At 39.3% G+C, this 14,587-nt stretch overlaps 1 protein-coding gene across 2 annotated transcripts; it reads right to left on the reverse strand.

The window, feature by feature from the left end:
• Nucleotides 1–1,331: 1,331 nt before the first annotated feature.
• Nucleotides 1,332–14,096, reverse strand: LOC142983117 (nose resistant to fluoxetine protein 6-like). Of its 2 annotated transcripts, XM_076129953.1 has the most exons (14): nt 14,020–14,096; nt 13,455–13,613; nt 11,282–11,484; nt 10,656–10,864; nt 8,255–8,340; nt 7,443–7,624; nt 6,555–6,691; nt 5,929–6,091; nt 4,794–4,987; nt 3,891–4,038; nt 2,419–2,602; nt 2,068–2,216; nt 1,779–1,888; nt 1,332–1,444 (listed from the first exon to the last, which is right to left on the reverse strand). In XM_076129953.1, the coding sequence occupies exons 1-14, from the start codon at nt 14,051–14,053 to the stop codon at nt 1,369–1,371; spliced, it is 2,034 nt and encodes a 677-aa protein (XP_075986068.1). In that variant the 5' UTR covers nt 14,054–14,096; the 3' UTR covers nt 1,332–1,368. The 2 variants fall into 2 exon arrangements, with proteins under 2 accessions (XP_075986068.1, XP_075986069.1); XM_076129954.1 differs by lacking the exon at nt 13,455–13,613 and having other exon boundaries at nt 14,020–14,072.
• Between the last annotated feature and the right edge of the window lie 491 nt (nt 14,097–14,587).

Genomic DNA, 14,587 nt, shown 5'->3' on the forward strand with positions numbered 1-14,587 from the left:
GCTTACTACAGACATGTTCGGTTCGGCATCAATCGGCCTAGGCGGCAAAGCGAGTAGACAAACAGGATCAGTAAGCGTATTACGTGTCTCAGTTGACAACTAGTGCACGTCAAAATTAAGTACATTGGTGCTTTGACGTAACGAGTTAATCACTATAATCTAAAAGTGCATACAATGTACAGCTTAGTGGCTTTCAATTAATTGTCAACTGAAATACGTAATAGCCCCTCTGTACAAGCCTCACATGTGAGTCGAGTCGGTTTTGTTGCCTGATATATGATGCCCGGCCAAACGTGGCGAAACAAATATGTGTGTAGTAACCCTTAGGAAAACAAAACTGTTGCCAATCTGGTTTTTTATTTGTCTAAAACAATTTTGAAGGTATTACTGTGTTAACGCACAACGCCATCTAGCAGTGAGTGGTGGAACTATACCACTCGCACGATCTTCACATCACACCGGCTCGCGCCTAACTTCACAACGCCTGATAACTGACTTACCGCGAGACGACACTGTTGTACCTATTGTATTGTTTCGAGAACATTAAAAACGTATTTTCTTATAAATCTGATGTCATCATTGCTAGAAGCCCTATATCCTCGAAGTCTTTCCTTACGCACTGGATAGATTGCCTCTGTGGCGCAGTGGTTTAGGTCACCACGCCGATACTACTGCGTCGAGAGGTGTGGGTTCGATTCCCACACGGAACAATTATTTGTGCGCTCCACAAATGATTGTTTCGGGTCTGGTTGTACTTTGTGTCCGTTGTTTGTATGATTGTAAAAGTCCCCGCGACACAAGAGCAATTCTTAGTGCGGGAGTTGTCAAAAGAAAAAACAACCTGGCCACCACACAAAAGACTGCACATATTATTATGTGCAGTCTTTTGTGTGGTAGCCAGGGCGCTTTTTTAGGATGGTCTATGATTACTGTCTATGGATCATAAAGCAATGGAGGTTACTGTTGAATGTAACACTGTCTCAAAAATAAAAAATGAAGAAATTTCATTCAAATCAATGTGTTCTCTTTTCACACAAAAATATACCTAATTGCCAAATGAAGCCATACATAAATAGATCATATTATTATCAGTGATGTTTTGTAAAAAGGTCAGGTGCGTAGTACTCGTAACCGTCGGTCCTGTAACATGATGTATGGATATGAGGCAAAGGAATTTGTAAGAATCGTGCCAAGTGGTTTGCTCTGGTCTCTGCCTACTTCTACCGGAATAAGGCGTGATTTGATGTATGTATTAACAATATACCTTCCCCCTCGTTTGGGAAGAGACCCTTGGCCCTGCAGTGGGACAGAAATGGGTTAAAAAAAAATCTTTTTTCTCTGTTTTAACGTATAATAAATCAAATGATTTCAAGATGCTTTAGTTTTTCCGTTCCGATGTTCGATTCCATTCTTCTTTTCAAGCCCTGGCTGTGCACTGCGAAACCTTAAATATAAGAAAATAAGATTAACACACTAAATTGTTCTCAAATAATGTCTTGCAAAAAGATCAGGTGCGTAGCACTCGTAACCGGCGGTCCTGTATGACGAAAACTCTTTCAGTGTTAGATAGCTCCATTTATCGAAGAAGGCTATAGGATATATAGGAGCAGAGTACCAGAATAAAATGTTACAAAAACGATGAAAATGTTGACCAATTCTCTCTAATGTGACTCATGCAAAGTTGCGCGAGTCAGCTAGTTTCGAAAATAAAGGCGATCAGAATAAAATGCCGTATAAATTTTGAAACTTATCGCAATGGAAAATTATAAACTTATTACCTTTCACAAATAAATTCGTTTGACAGATTGATGAGCGGTGCTTCTACTAAGAGATGGAGAATGTAGCCTATGGCTAACGAAACCGCTATAGTGCCTACAGAGTCAACTATCTGTAATACAAACAAACAAATTTTATTTACATAAAGACTATATAAAATCGCCTGGTTGACACCTTATTTAGCCAGTCTGCTTAGTCAAAGGCCATTGGGTGGCTTGAACAACTTTGACGCTAGGTTGACCACTAACCATACGATAAGAAGATCAAAAAAACTGATAGATTAATACTTACAATAGTAAAAAAGTCGAACACAAGGGGTGACCTAGTGCCAATGGACCTGGAGGTAGGGTTGATGACGAAACAGTGCACTATGAACAGGGCATATGATAGTTTCCCGAGAGGCGTGAACACTGGTACACTCAAGAAATCTGTCACACACGCTGAAAATACAATCACATTATTAATAGACTGCCTCCATGGCGCAGTGGTTAAGAAGTGGTGGATTCGGTTCGATTCCCACACGGAACAATTATTAATTTAAAATACTTTGTGTCCGTTGTATGTTTGTAAAAGTCCCCGCGACACAAGAGCAATTCTTGGTGCGGGAGTTGTAAAAGAAGTTGTAAAAGCAATTATACTTACGAACGTCTCCATATTCACAACAACCAATAACACAGCAGACTGCAAGCCCCCATAGAGCTCTGAATGACACAATGCCCAGGACGGCTTCCATGCCATTAAAAGGCCGGTCCACAAAGAAACATCCAGCGTATAATAATCCCAGCATCAAGATCAATGAAAATATTGTACCAATTGTGGAAAAAAGCTGGAAAACAAAAAAATACCCATTATAACTACTGTCTCATTGCTGGGCAAGGGTCTCCTCCCAAAAGAGGAGGGGGTAAGGCCATGAGTCCGCCACGCTTGCCAAGTGCGGGTTGGGGACTTTGTTGGGCAAGGGTCTCCTCCCAAACGAGGAAGGGGTCAGGCCTTGAGTCCACCACGCTGGCCAAGTGCGGGTTGGGGATCTAACATCATACCCTCAATAAATGTATCAATCAAATTTCAGGACCAGTTATTTTATATATAAAGATTGTAAGGTACTATCGAACAAACTGAATCATGACCCACCATGTGCTCATTTTCTAAAACACGTCTATATACGCGTAGGTCGAAATTGGCTTAAACCTACGTTTCCTTGGTAATGAATTTGTTATCTGTCATTATTGCGACAAATCTTTGTGCGCCAATACAATAATGCTTTGCTACCGTTTTCACCAGATATTACGACTGCGACGCGTCAGGAGTGGGTTCGATACCCGCTCAGGACATGGTTTATTCGGCCATTATAGGAAATAATGTAACTATAAAAAATTAAATAATATAGGGTAACCAGCACAGTTATTACCCGGTTAAGGAATTGATACACAATTTTGGTCTATAGTATCTTTATTTAGTAAAACATTGACATAAACTCTATTATAAACGCAACTTAAATATTATTTCTAAAAGAACATCAGTCCTTTGTTTCAATAACTTTATACTAATTCAATATAAGACACTTAAAAACCAGAAATACTAGCGAATACTGTTAATTCAAATGTGTTATCTTTAACAAATATTGCAACAAACTTACTTTTTATTTTCGAACTACACACCTGTCGTACAAACGTCGGACATGAGTTCTATAAATTAAAAATGTTATCATATAATGATCTGGTTACTCTAGAAATTAAAATAAACGTATTATTCCTCAACATTGGCAATCACTGTATGATGGGCAATGACTATAATGGTTACCCTAATCGTTTCACAGATTTCTCAATGACGTGCTATTTGATATTTGACACAAATAGGTTTTTTCGTAGTGAAAAGAGTTTAGACTATTTACATTCTAGATTCAAATTAAGAGTGATTTATCGAAAAAGTATCTACGTACTGTAATAACAAAGGTCAAAGTTGTCTGTAGTCGTAGATACATCATAACACAGTCGTATGCATGTTTAAAATGTCCTAAGTGCAACTTTGACGTTAGAGATGAAATTCTTACTGTTTTGACGGTGTCAAGCGAATTATCGGCAAAATGGGTCATGATTCAGTTGGTTCGATAGTACCTTGGATAATGTTTTCCTATAATCACTAGGTTTATAAAGGTGCATGAGGTAGCCCAACGCCGCACCAGTGAAGTACGGAGCACCGCGGCTATAGGTACTCGTGTAGGTGTAATCAAATAGATCGTCCTCTCGGAGCTTTAATACATTTCTGCAAACATAAAAATAGAGAAATTTTAATAAGCCATTAGCCGCCTTTACACACACACTCTATCGCACGTTCTTAGGAGCGTGCGGGATTACGCGCGGGAAAGCAGCGCGCTCTTCGCTCACGATTTTCTTCGCGGGCTTGACAGATGAGCGCGGCGCGTGGTCTTACTCGCGCGATTGTTGTTTCATGCGCGATAGAGTATGTGTGTAAAGGGGGCTATTAGTATCACACAATAGTATTCTCTGTAGAAGAATATTTCCAGCGTGGTAAGGTAACATGATTGTATTATTGGACTCGCTTTAATATGTACTGTTGAGTGATTATATTTTAAAACCTTTTTAACTATATTTTATGCAATAAATACATTTAAATATGTTTATTGCGTAAAATATGGTCTGAAAGAATAGAGTGTATTATTATACTTGTGTATTATAATTGTTGGCTGGTTTCAACGAATCTGGCCGTCGTAGTGGCCGAAATGGGCCACGCCACGAGGTAACCATGCTAATAGTTGTGGAAAACGCGCAGTTAAAAGAATAATATAGAATACTAGCGGACCCGACAGACGTTGTCCTGTCTAATAAATTAAAAATAATTTAAAAAAACATTGTCCGGCGGACAAAATTTTGAACCTAAACCATTCTCAGATCCCCTTGAACACACACAAAAAATCTCATCAAAATCGGTCCAGTCGTTTAAGAGAAGTTCAGTGACTTACATACTTACAGAAGAATTATATTTATAAAGATACTTACTCTAAGTCTATCATTTCAACGGGAGGCAGTTCATGGCGATATGTTACTATTGCTGATATCAGCAATGACAATATAGTAGCCATTACAAATGCAATTACACCCAACCTTCGATTCCTCTTATATAAGTAAAACAAAATTGTCCCAAAGACGGTCAATTGGTAGTCACATGCTAGGTACCAAGTTACCACGTGACACTGAAACAGGAACTATGATAAGGCTTGTTATCTAAGAGCTAGTAGTAGACAAGAAGAAGAAGACAAAGATATTTATTTATTGATAAAGGGAATAATAATAATACATATTCTTTGGACAACTCACACACCGTCATCGGATTCCAAAATGAGCTCGTACTATGGTAACCAGACAACTGATAAACATACTTATATACATACTTATATAGATAAATTGACATCCAGGCTCAGAACAAATACTCGTGCTCATCACACAAAGATTTGTCCCGGGTGGGATTTGAACCCACCACACGCGGCTATGGTTATTGCGGCGAGGTGACCACTTTAACCACTGCGCCAAACGTGCAGTTATAGCTTCTGCGCGTGACTTTGTCTTCGTGAAAAGATTTGCCGTGGTAATAATTAATATAATTATCCTATGTCTAAACTATGTTATGAACTATCTATGTATCAGAATTCATTAAAGTTCGTTCAGTGGTTTTGGCGTAAAAGAGTAACAAACATATATACATCCACCCTCACAAACTTTCGTATTCATAATATTATAGTGTAGGATAATATAGAAATAAATAAAATTAAGGAGCTCGTGGCTAAATAAGTAACAACCATATCGATCCATCTCTAGCTTGATGTGCGGATGGGTGACCATAATATACATATTGAGCTCCTCCGTGTTTCGGACGGCATGTTAAATTGTAGGTCCCGGCTGACATTTTCCAAGACCATTGACAGTCGTTACCAGCAGTCAGATGTTCGAAAATCTGACAACCGGTCTTACCAAATCCAGGTAACACGGTTGTGGAGGTCAGATAGGCAGTCGGTCCATGTAAAAAAATATACTAGTCATACTGGTAATTCTGTTTATAAATAAAAAAATACTTATTCAACTGCATCCGGTGATCCGGTGATAAAAAAATTGAATAAAGCAGAAAAAAATAACTTACGTTTGTTTTTAGACTAGTGTTTATCATAAAAAGACTTTGCAACCAATTGTTTTGACAGAGTGCACTCTCGCGATCATAAAACAGTCGCCATATTGGGCCTGATCCTGCATGTGTTGCCACTGAAGATAAATATAAAATTGCCAGCGCAAAAAGACCTATTACCCTGAAAGAAAATATAGAAAAGTTAAGTAAAGCTTTATGGTTTTTGAGTTTACAAGTTGTTACAATACATAAATGGTACAACGCACCAATTAGCCCTTTTTGGGCATACAATAATGAAGAGCGGTGATAGCCGAGTGGTATAAGTTGGCACATTCTACGAAAGTGGTCGCAGGTTCGAACCCGAGGCAACACACCAATGACTTTTCGAAGTTATGTGTGTATTAGAAATAATTATCACATGCTCCAACGGTGAAGGAAAACATCGTGAGGAAACCTTGCATGCCTAAAATTTGTTTAATACATTTATTGAGGGTATGGAAAGTCCCCAACCAGCAATTGGCCAGCGTGGTGGACTCAAGGCCTAACCCCTCCCTCATTACGGGAGGAGACCCTTGCTCAGCAGTGGGACATTAATGGGTTAAATTTATTTTATTTTATAATAATGAAGTGGGTAAGGATCTTGCCTGATATATCGTTTCCACAGCACCATGAGTAAGTTCTGTCTCTTTTCTAGTAGACCTTTGATGTGTAGAAGACCGGACATGACAAAGAACGTGTCAACCACAATAGTGTAATTCATCAGCATGCCTAAGTATTCCAACTGGAAATGATAAAGTTAATAATTTCAGAACACTGCTTGCCACTGATGTGTGGTCGGTAGTGTATCCATAGGTCCAATGTTTCAATCCTGGGTCGGGCCAAACAGTATTTCCTGAGCTTTTTTTTGATGGACAACGCACTGCCGAGCATAGAAAGTTCAAATTTGGTATGAGGATAACTTAAGAAGTGTAGAGGAGTATTAAGAGTGAATTTATGGAAATTCCACTCCGAAGGGGGTGAAATACCATGCGGGAAAAACCACGAGCGGAGAACTATAAAGTCCTTCATCCTTAGCCAGTTTCAATAAAACTGGAGTACAATATAAGAGTCATCACCAGCACACCTGTGCCTCGATTCTCTACTACTATCGACTACCGACAACCGAACTGTCATCAAGAAATTTTGTATGAAAATCTGATCAGCGCCTCTGTCGGGTGTCGTAGGAAACATTTTGGCAGTACATCCTAAATGTCAAATGTCGATAGCTAGCCGGTTGTCGGTAGTCGATAGTGGTAGAGAATCGAGGTACAGGTTCGCGCTCATATTACCAATAGAACCCACGAATTCAACCACTCGAATCGATCATTTTCAGGATCGCTACAGACTATATTTGGTTCGGCAAACCGGCTATGTGTAGATGAACCCGATCGGCAGAAGCCGAGTAAGTGAATCGGTCGGTTTGGTAATTCGACAAACATTATGTAGCCGAAAGTGCTGAGCCGATTCTCATGAGTTGCAAACTTCACGCTTACCTGATCCAGATATCTTCCATTACCGATTCCAGATATAACAATGTAAAAAAGTAAATGGATAACTACAATATTAGCTGCTGTTATGAACCTCACGCCGCTTAAGACTATTATATCATTTCGGCCCGATTTGATCAGTTCTGACGAGTTATTCACCATACAAAACGACTTCAATATTGCTCCAACTGAAAGGATAAGAAATAAAAAATGAATAAAAATGAATCACCAAAATGTATGTACGCGTAAAGCTCTTGAACAACTTAACTAAATTGGATAATTATTTTACAGTCGGGATAAGGTTTGTTTGGGATCGATGGGATCAAAATTCTTACGGGAATGGAATCAACGGGACGAAATCGTACTATACTTGGACGAAGGCGGGCCAGTCCGCTAGTAACAAATAAAATGATGTCTCCAACTGCGCTCATAGCCACTAGCCAGTTGTGCTCACCGAACACTAAATGATCAGTGAGTACTGATAAATAAAGATGAACTAGATAATAATATTATACATATCGAGTTCCTCCGTTTTTCGGAAGGCACGTGCAGATCTGGGTCCTGGGCTGTCGTTTTCAAAGATTTTTGACAGTCGTTACCAGCACTCAAAAGCTTGAAAGTATGACAACCAGGGTATCATGTTATAACTTATGTAACTAGATTAAGGAGGTACAAAAAGTGGTCGTTCTGTTTAAAATAATGGTATTCTGCTGCGTCCGGTGTGACTGGAAGCCGTCTCCAACATAGTTGGAAGAAAAGCTAGGCTGATAATGACCTACAGAAAGACTGACTTTCAAATATTAGGATGGCTCTCTTACCAACATAATGTCTTGGTTCGTTATTATAATGTTTTCTAAAATACGTTGCAGCCACAGTTATCGTGAAAAGTGTGACCATGAGGACCCTGAAAAAAACAAAAAATCAAATACATATGCGTCGTGAAGTCTTGGATGTGATGTGTTTGTGCGATCCACAAATAAAGTTATTTCGGGTCCGGTTGTACTTTGTGTCCGTTGATTTTATGTTTGTTAAAGTCCTTGTGACACAGACCATATTTGAGTGTGCGTTAAATGTTATCGGCTGAGTTTGGCGACAGCCATCTTCCTCTTGTGTTAGTTTTTCCGTGAATCATTCGATAAGAACGAGGCCACATTACTGCGTTGCGTTGCGGTGCGTCGCGTCATCGCATCGGATCAACGCATTGTATGTCACATTTGCGTTGCGTCGACGCATGTCGTCACAAGAGGGCGACGCATGCCGTCTCAGTCGCACCAGCGCATCACTCTCTCCCTGCTTCGTCGTGCGTCGTGCGTCGACGCAACGCATTATCATAAAAATTACATATATGAAAAACCGCGCACCATCAACACAGCGACGTCACAGCGCAACGCATCGGACTAATGTGGCCAAGCGGCCCCGTGCTACAGACTATTTCAGCGTCAATCAAGAATAAATGTCGCGACTCGCGGTCAATTTGTTAAGTGTTTCGCCAAAACCATTAATGTGTGAAAGTATATAGATAAAGTAAATAATAAATGTGATAGTTTGTCTTCTTATCGTTTCCAAGCACCATTAAATAGCCCATTAGGATCTGTGGGTAATTTCCTCAGACCCTTATATTTTGAAGTGGAAAGATAAGTACTTGATATAATAACCCCCGGTTTTTGAGTTATATTTAGCGGTAGTTTATGTATTCAATAGCGTTTAAACTCATTAAAAAACGCTATTGAATAGATAAACTATCGTTAAATGTACCTCAGTAACCGGGGGTAAATGGTTTTCTTTTTTTTGTATAAATAAATGAGAACAGGGACCTTACTAAAATACAAAAGAGGAATATTTGTGTAAATTACGTTTGTTTATCAGCTTAATTAAATCTGACATAAAATGCGTGTTGAACTATAGTACATATAAATAGATACAGCCTACTTCTCAAAAGAGAGGAGAGAAAAGTCATAAACCTTCAACATTTTATTGAAAACTAGCTGACCCGCGCAACTTCGCTTGCGTCACATAAGAGAGAATGGGTCAAAATTTTACCCGTTTTTGTAAAAAAAATTACTGCTGCTCTGCTCCTATTGGTCGTAGCGTGATGATATATAGCCTATAGCCTTCCTCGATAAATGGACTATCTAACACTGAAAGAAATTTTCAAATCGCACCAGTAGTTCTTGAGATTAGCGCGTTCAAACAAACAAACAAACAAACTCTTCAGCTTTATAATATTAGTATATTAGTATATAGATTTTGTTTTTCCATAGTTGGCCATCCGTTTCTTATATTTTTGATTTTTGAGTAAGAGTTAGTTCTTCATTGTGGGAATAGGCAATTATCTATACTAATATTATAAAGCTGAAGAGTTTGTTTGATTGTTTGTTTGTTTGTTTGAACGCGCTAATCTCAAGAACTACTGGTCCGATTTGAAAATTTCTTTCAGTGTTAGATAGTCCATTTATCGAGGAAGGCTATAGGCTATATATCATCCCGCTACGACCAAAAGAAGCAGAGTAGCAATAAAAAATGTAACAAAAACGGGGAAAATCATGACCCATTCTCTCTTAAGTGACGCAAGCGAAGTTGCGCGGGTCAGCTAGTTATCTATACTAATATTATAAAGCAGAAGAGTTTGTTTGATTGTTTGTTTGTTTGTTTGAACGCGCTAATCTCAAGAACTACTGGTCCGATTTGAAAATTTCTTTCAGTGTTAGATAGTCCATTTATCGAGGAAGGCTATAGGCTATATATCATCCCGCTATGACCAAAAGGAGCAGAGTAGCAATGTAACAAAAACGGGGAAAATCATGACCCATTCTCTCTTAAGTGACGCAAGCGAAGTTGCGCGGGTCAGCTAGTTATATAAATATTATAATTAAACGACGCCATTAAAGATCAGAGACGAGTGAATGAGTTTATTTAATTTTCAATATAAATTAGTCACACATAAATCATTCATAAACTTATAGCTAGATGGCGCTACTGGTATTGATTTTGATATCAAACTAATCTAATATATAAAATTCTCGCGTCACAGTTTTCGTTGCCATACTCCTCCAAAACGGCTTGACCGATTCTTATGAAATTTGGTGAGCATATTGAGTAGGCCTGAGAATCGGCGAACATCTATTTTTCACACCCCTAAGTGAAAATATTTTTTTAAATTTATATGGCAAAACAACGTTTGCCGGGTCAGCCAGTTAATATAATAAAATTATCACTTACATAAATAAATAGAATCCTGTAGAACGCTCGTTTTTAACTCCGGCTGTTTGACAGTTTTGTATCGTGATGTTGACATTAGAAGTAGCCTTAAGGTGTGTTAATAAAAACATTTGTCTAATTATTTTGACCACAGCCTGTGGGGGGCAAACCGCTGGCACGCACACACCCCATTGGAACTGGTTGACAGAAATACCGGATCTAGTTTTTGTCTGAAAACAAAAAAAAAAATCAAACTTTCTCATCGCGTTCGCAGCCTGCTAAGGCGCTCATAGCCAGTTGCGTTAACCAGTCGATAAACAGTGGGTAAAGCAACACTTGGCGCGGTCATTCTATAGACAGGTGATCGTATTATAGTATTTGGATTTAGTGTCACAGTGTTTCGGAAGGCACGTACAGTTGTGGGTCGCGGCTGCCATTTTCAAAGATCTTTGACAGTCGTTAACTGTAGTCAGAAGCTTGAAAGTCTGACAACCAGTCTTATCATGTTTTAACTTAGATAACTGGGTTGTGGAGGTCCGATAGGCAGTCGCTCCATGTAAAATACTGGTATTCACCTGCATCCGGTAAGACTGGAAGCTGACTGAAGGTGAAGGCTACACTGATAAATATATAAGAAACTGACTTACATTAAGAAATAGATTCGTCGAGTCAAATGGATCAGATTTTCTTCTCCAGTTTTTGTCAGCCATCTTAACTCTTGCAATGCAGTACTGGTTTGTGAACTGAGGATGTGTTTCTAACCAGGGAGGCTCCATGCACTGGTCGAAGTTACCAAACTGTGGCACAGACCCGTACAGACCGCCTGATGGAAGCTTGTTGGCATCCCAGACTGATAAAATAAAATACTTTATATAATTTTGAGGCGCTAATACCTGGTTCTGCTCGCCAGTCGGTAAACGATTATTGGGATACTGATGCTGCCTCTATAGCGCGGTCGGTGGTGTATACGACTGCCGCGCAAGAAGTTTCGTGTTCGAATCCTGGGTCGGGCCAAAAAGTCATTTACGAGATTTTTTGTTAAGAATTTCTCCGAGAATGCCCAGAGTAAGGAAATTGAGGTTTTAGACCTCCGTGCCTCGGAGAGCACGTAAAGCCGTGAGTCCTGCGCCTGATCTCTCACAGGCCGTGTCGGTTATCCGTCGCACCGGGCTATGAGAGTGAAGGAATAGTGTTCCTGTGTGTTGTGCACACACTTGGACACTGTAAACACAGTCCTACACCGTTGAGCAGTTTCAATGAAAGTGACCGCCGTAGCCAGAGCTAGGACAATATTATCATCGGGATAATTAATCTTGTTGCGGACACTGTATAGATGGGTAACCTGGGAGTTAACTTGCTTCGAATGACACTTAAAACGTCAGTCTCGTAGCTCGATTCTCTACTACTAACCACTACCGACGACCGAACTGTCATCGAGAAATTTTGTGTGATAATCGGATCAGTGCCTCTGACGGGCGTCGTAGGAAATATTTTGGCAGTACATTCTAAATGTCAAAATTTCGATGGCTTGCCAATTGTCGGTATTCGATAGTGGTAGAGAATCAGGCTATCAGTCTTTGTTTTTATAGATAGCAGTCGTTAAGCTGTGTCGAAGGACTTCGGACGTCTTGAATAACTTTGACTGTAGGTTGACCGCTAACTGTTCAATGTTGATTTACTATGAAAATTTATTATTATCTATTTTTAGAAATAGCACATAATTTATCAAGATTAAAGTTGAATATTTTGCATATTTAAGTAAATGAGCTACGTGTAATATTAACATAGATTTATTACATACATAATCATATTTTATGTATGTACTAGCTGACCCGTGGAACTTTGCTTGCGTCATGTAAGAGAGAATGGGTCAATTTTTTCCCCGTTTTTATAGCATTTTTAACTGGTACTCTGCTCCTATTAGTCGTAGCGTGATGATATATAGCCTATAGTTTCCTCGATATGGGCTATCTGATACTGAAAGAATTTTTCAAATCGGACCAGTAGTTCCTGAGATTAGCGCGTTCAAACAAACAAACAAACTCTTCAGCTTTAAAATATTAGTATAGATAATGTAACATTATTATGTGTAGTGTTTTGTGTCGGTTGCGTACGCAAATATCACGTTTGTTGTATAGGACCGTCTTAACTATTATGTTTTTATATATTACTAGCTTTTACCCGTGACTTCGTCCGCTACCTGAATTTTCCCAAGAGAATGCGTCATTTTCCCGGGGTAAAAAGTAGACTATTTCTTTTCTGGGGGATCAAAATATCTCCATACCAAATTTCATCCAAATTGATTCATAACAGACAGACAGACAGAGTTACTTTCGCATTTATAATATTAGTATGGATATGGATTATGTGAAAATTCCAACTGTCTAGAAACTGTCACGGTTCATGAGATACAGCCTGGTGACAGGCAGAGAGCGAATTCTTAGTAAATGAGTCTCATTTTGACCTTTTAACTACCCCCTCGTCTGTGGAGAGACCGGCTCCCGATCGGTGTATGTAGCAATTGCCGCATCTGTGGAGCGACCGGTAGCCGGTCACAAAAATTACACCCATTTTCACAAAATTTTGTTACTGGACCAAGATTTCGGCCGGTACACGTAATCTAAATATTGTAATTATCGGTCGGATCGAACAGATCGGGAAATCGGATCATACCAACTAAATCGGCTCCACAGACAGGGGGGTGTGAATAATTTTGACATCCACAGACTACGGAACTACGGTATCTAACTACGGATCCCTAAAAATCAGCCAAGTGCTGCTTCTACTAAAATAGTAGTTTTTGAAAGAGACAAAACTTACCCCAGGTAGCCCAAAGGGTGAAATTCTTCACCCCTTCCAAAATTTCCAGGGTCTTCTCGAGACATGGAGTTTCCTCTTCATTCCAGGGTTCTATCTTCAGGCCTTCGATTAAGGCATCTATGAGGGGATTTTTACAAGGCCTTTCTGCTGACACAACCACTATAAATCGAAAAAGAAATTACATACATCTAATATTACAATATCGTAGAGTTTGTTTGTTAGATAGCCTATTTATTGAGGAAGGCTATAGGCTATATAACATCGCGCTACGACCAATATGAGCAGAGTACCAGTAAAAAATGTTACAAAAACGGGGAAAATTATGACTATTCTCTCTTATGTGACGCAAGCGAAGTTGCGCGGGTCAGCTAATACAAATAACTTGCATGTTTTGTACACGAAGGTGTATTGAATACACCTACGTAATGCCATTAAAATGCTAGTCCCATGGAAAAAGGGGGCGAACCTAACGTTCCTAACGTTTTTAAACTCTCGCGACTAGTACACATAATATTATAATTATAATGATTTTAAAACACATAAATGTATGAGAACAAAAACTCACCACAAGTGAAACATAATAAATATAATCGTATCATAATTCAAAACACAAGTCTTTACGGTCAAAAGGTGATACGTACTGACATAAAATTACATTGAAACAATGAATATTCTTCACTATAAGATATACACCGACTAGATTGCGACCTGCGGCTTCGTTTGTAATAATTATAATTATTTATTTTGCAGTGATAGCCGAGTGGCATAAGTTGGCAAATTCCACGCAAGTGGCCTTGCCCTGCAGTGGAACAGTAATGGGTTAAAAAAATTATAAGAAAAAAAAATCATACCAGCGGACTGACCAACGTACCTGGTCTTACCGAAGGGTATTGTTTATAACCCAGGTAACTAGGTTGTGGAAGCCAGATAGGCAGTCGCTCCATGTAAAATACCGGTGTTCAGGTTCATCCGGTGAGACTGGAAGCCGACTCCAACATAGTTGGAAGAAAAGCTGAGCTGACTATACCAGCGGACTGGGCCGATTTCGTCCGGGTTTGGTACAATTTAATCCCGCTGATTCTATATCCGTGGGAACTTTGATCCCATCGATCCCATTCCAACCTTGTCCTGAC

This window comes from Anticarsia gemmatalis, chromosome 23 (assembly GCF_050436995.1).
Source record: "Anticarsia gemmatalis isolate Benzon Research Colony breed Stoneville strain chromosome 23, ilAntGemm2 primary, whole genome shotgun sequence".
Taxonomy (NCBI): domain Eukaryota; kingdom Metazoa; phylum Arthropoda; class Insecta; order Lepidoptera; family Erebidae; genus Anticarsia; species Anticarsia gemmatalis.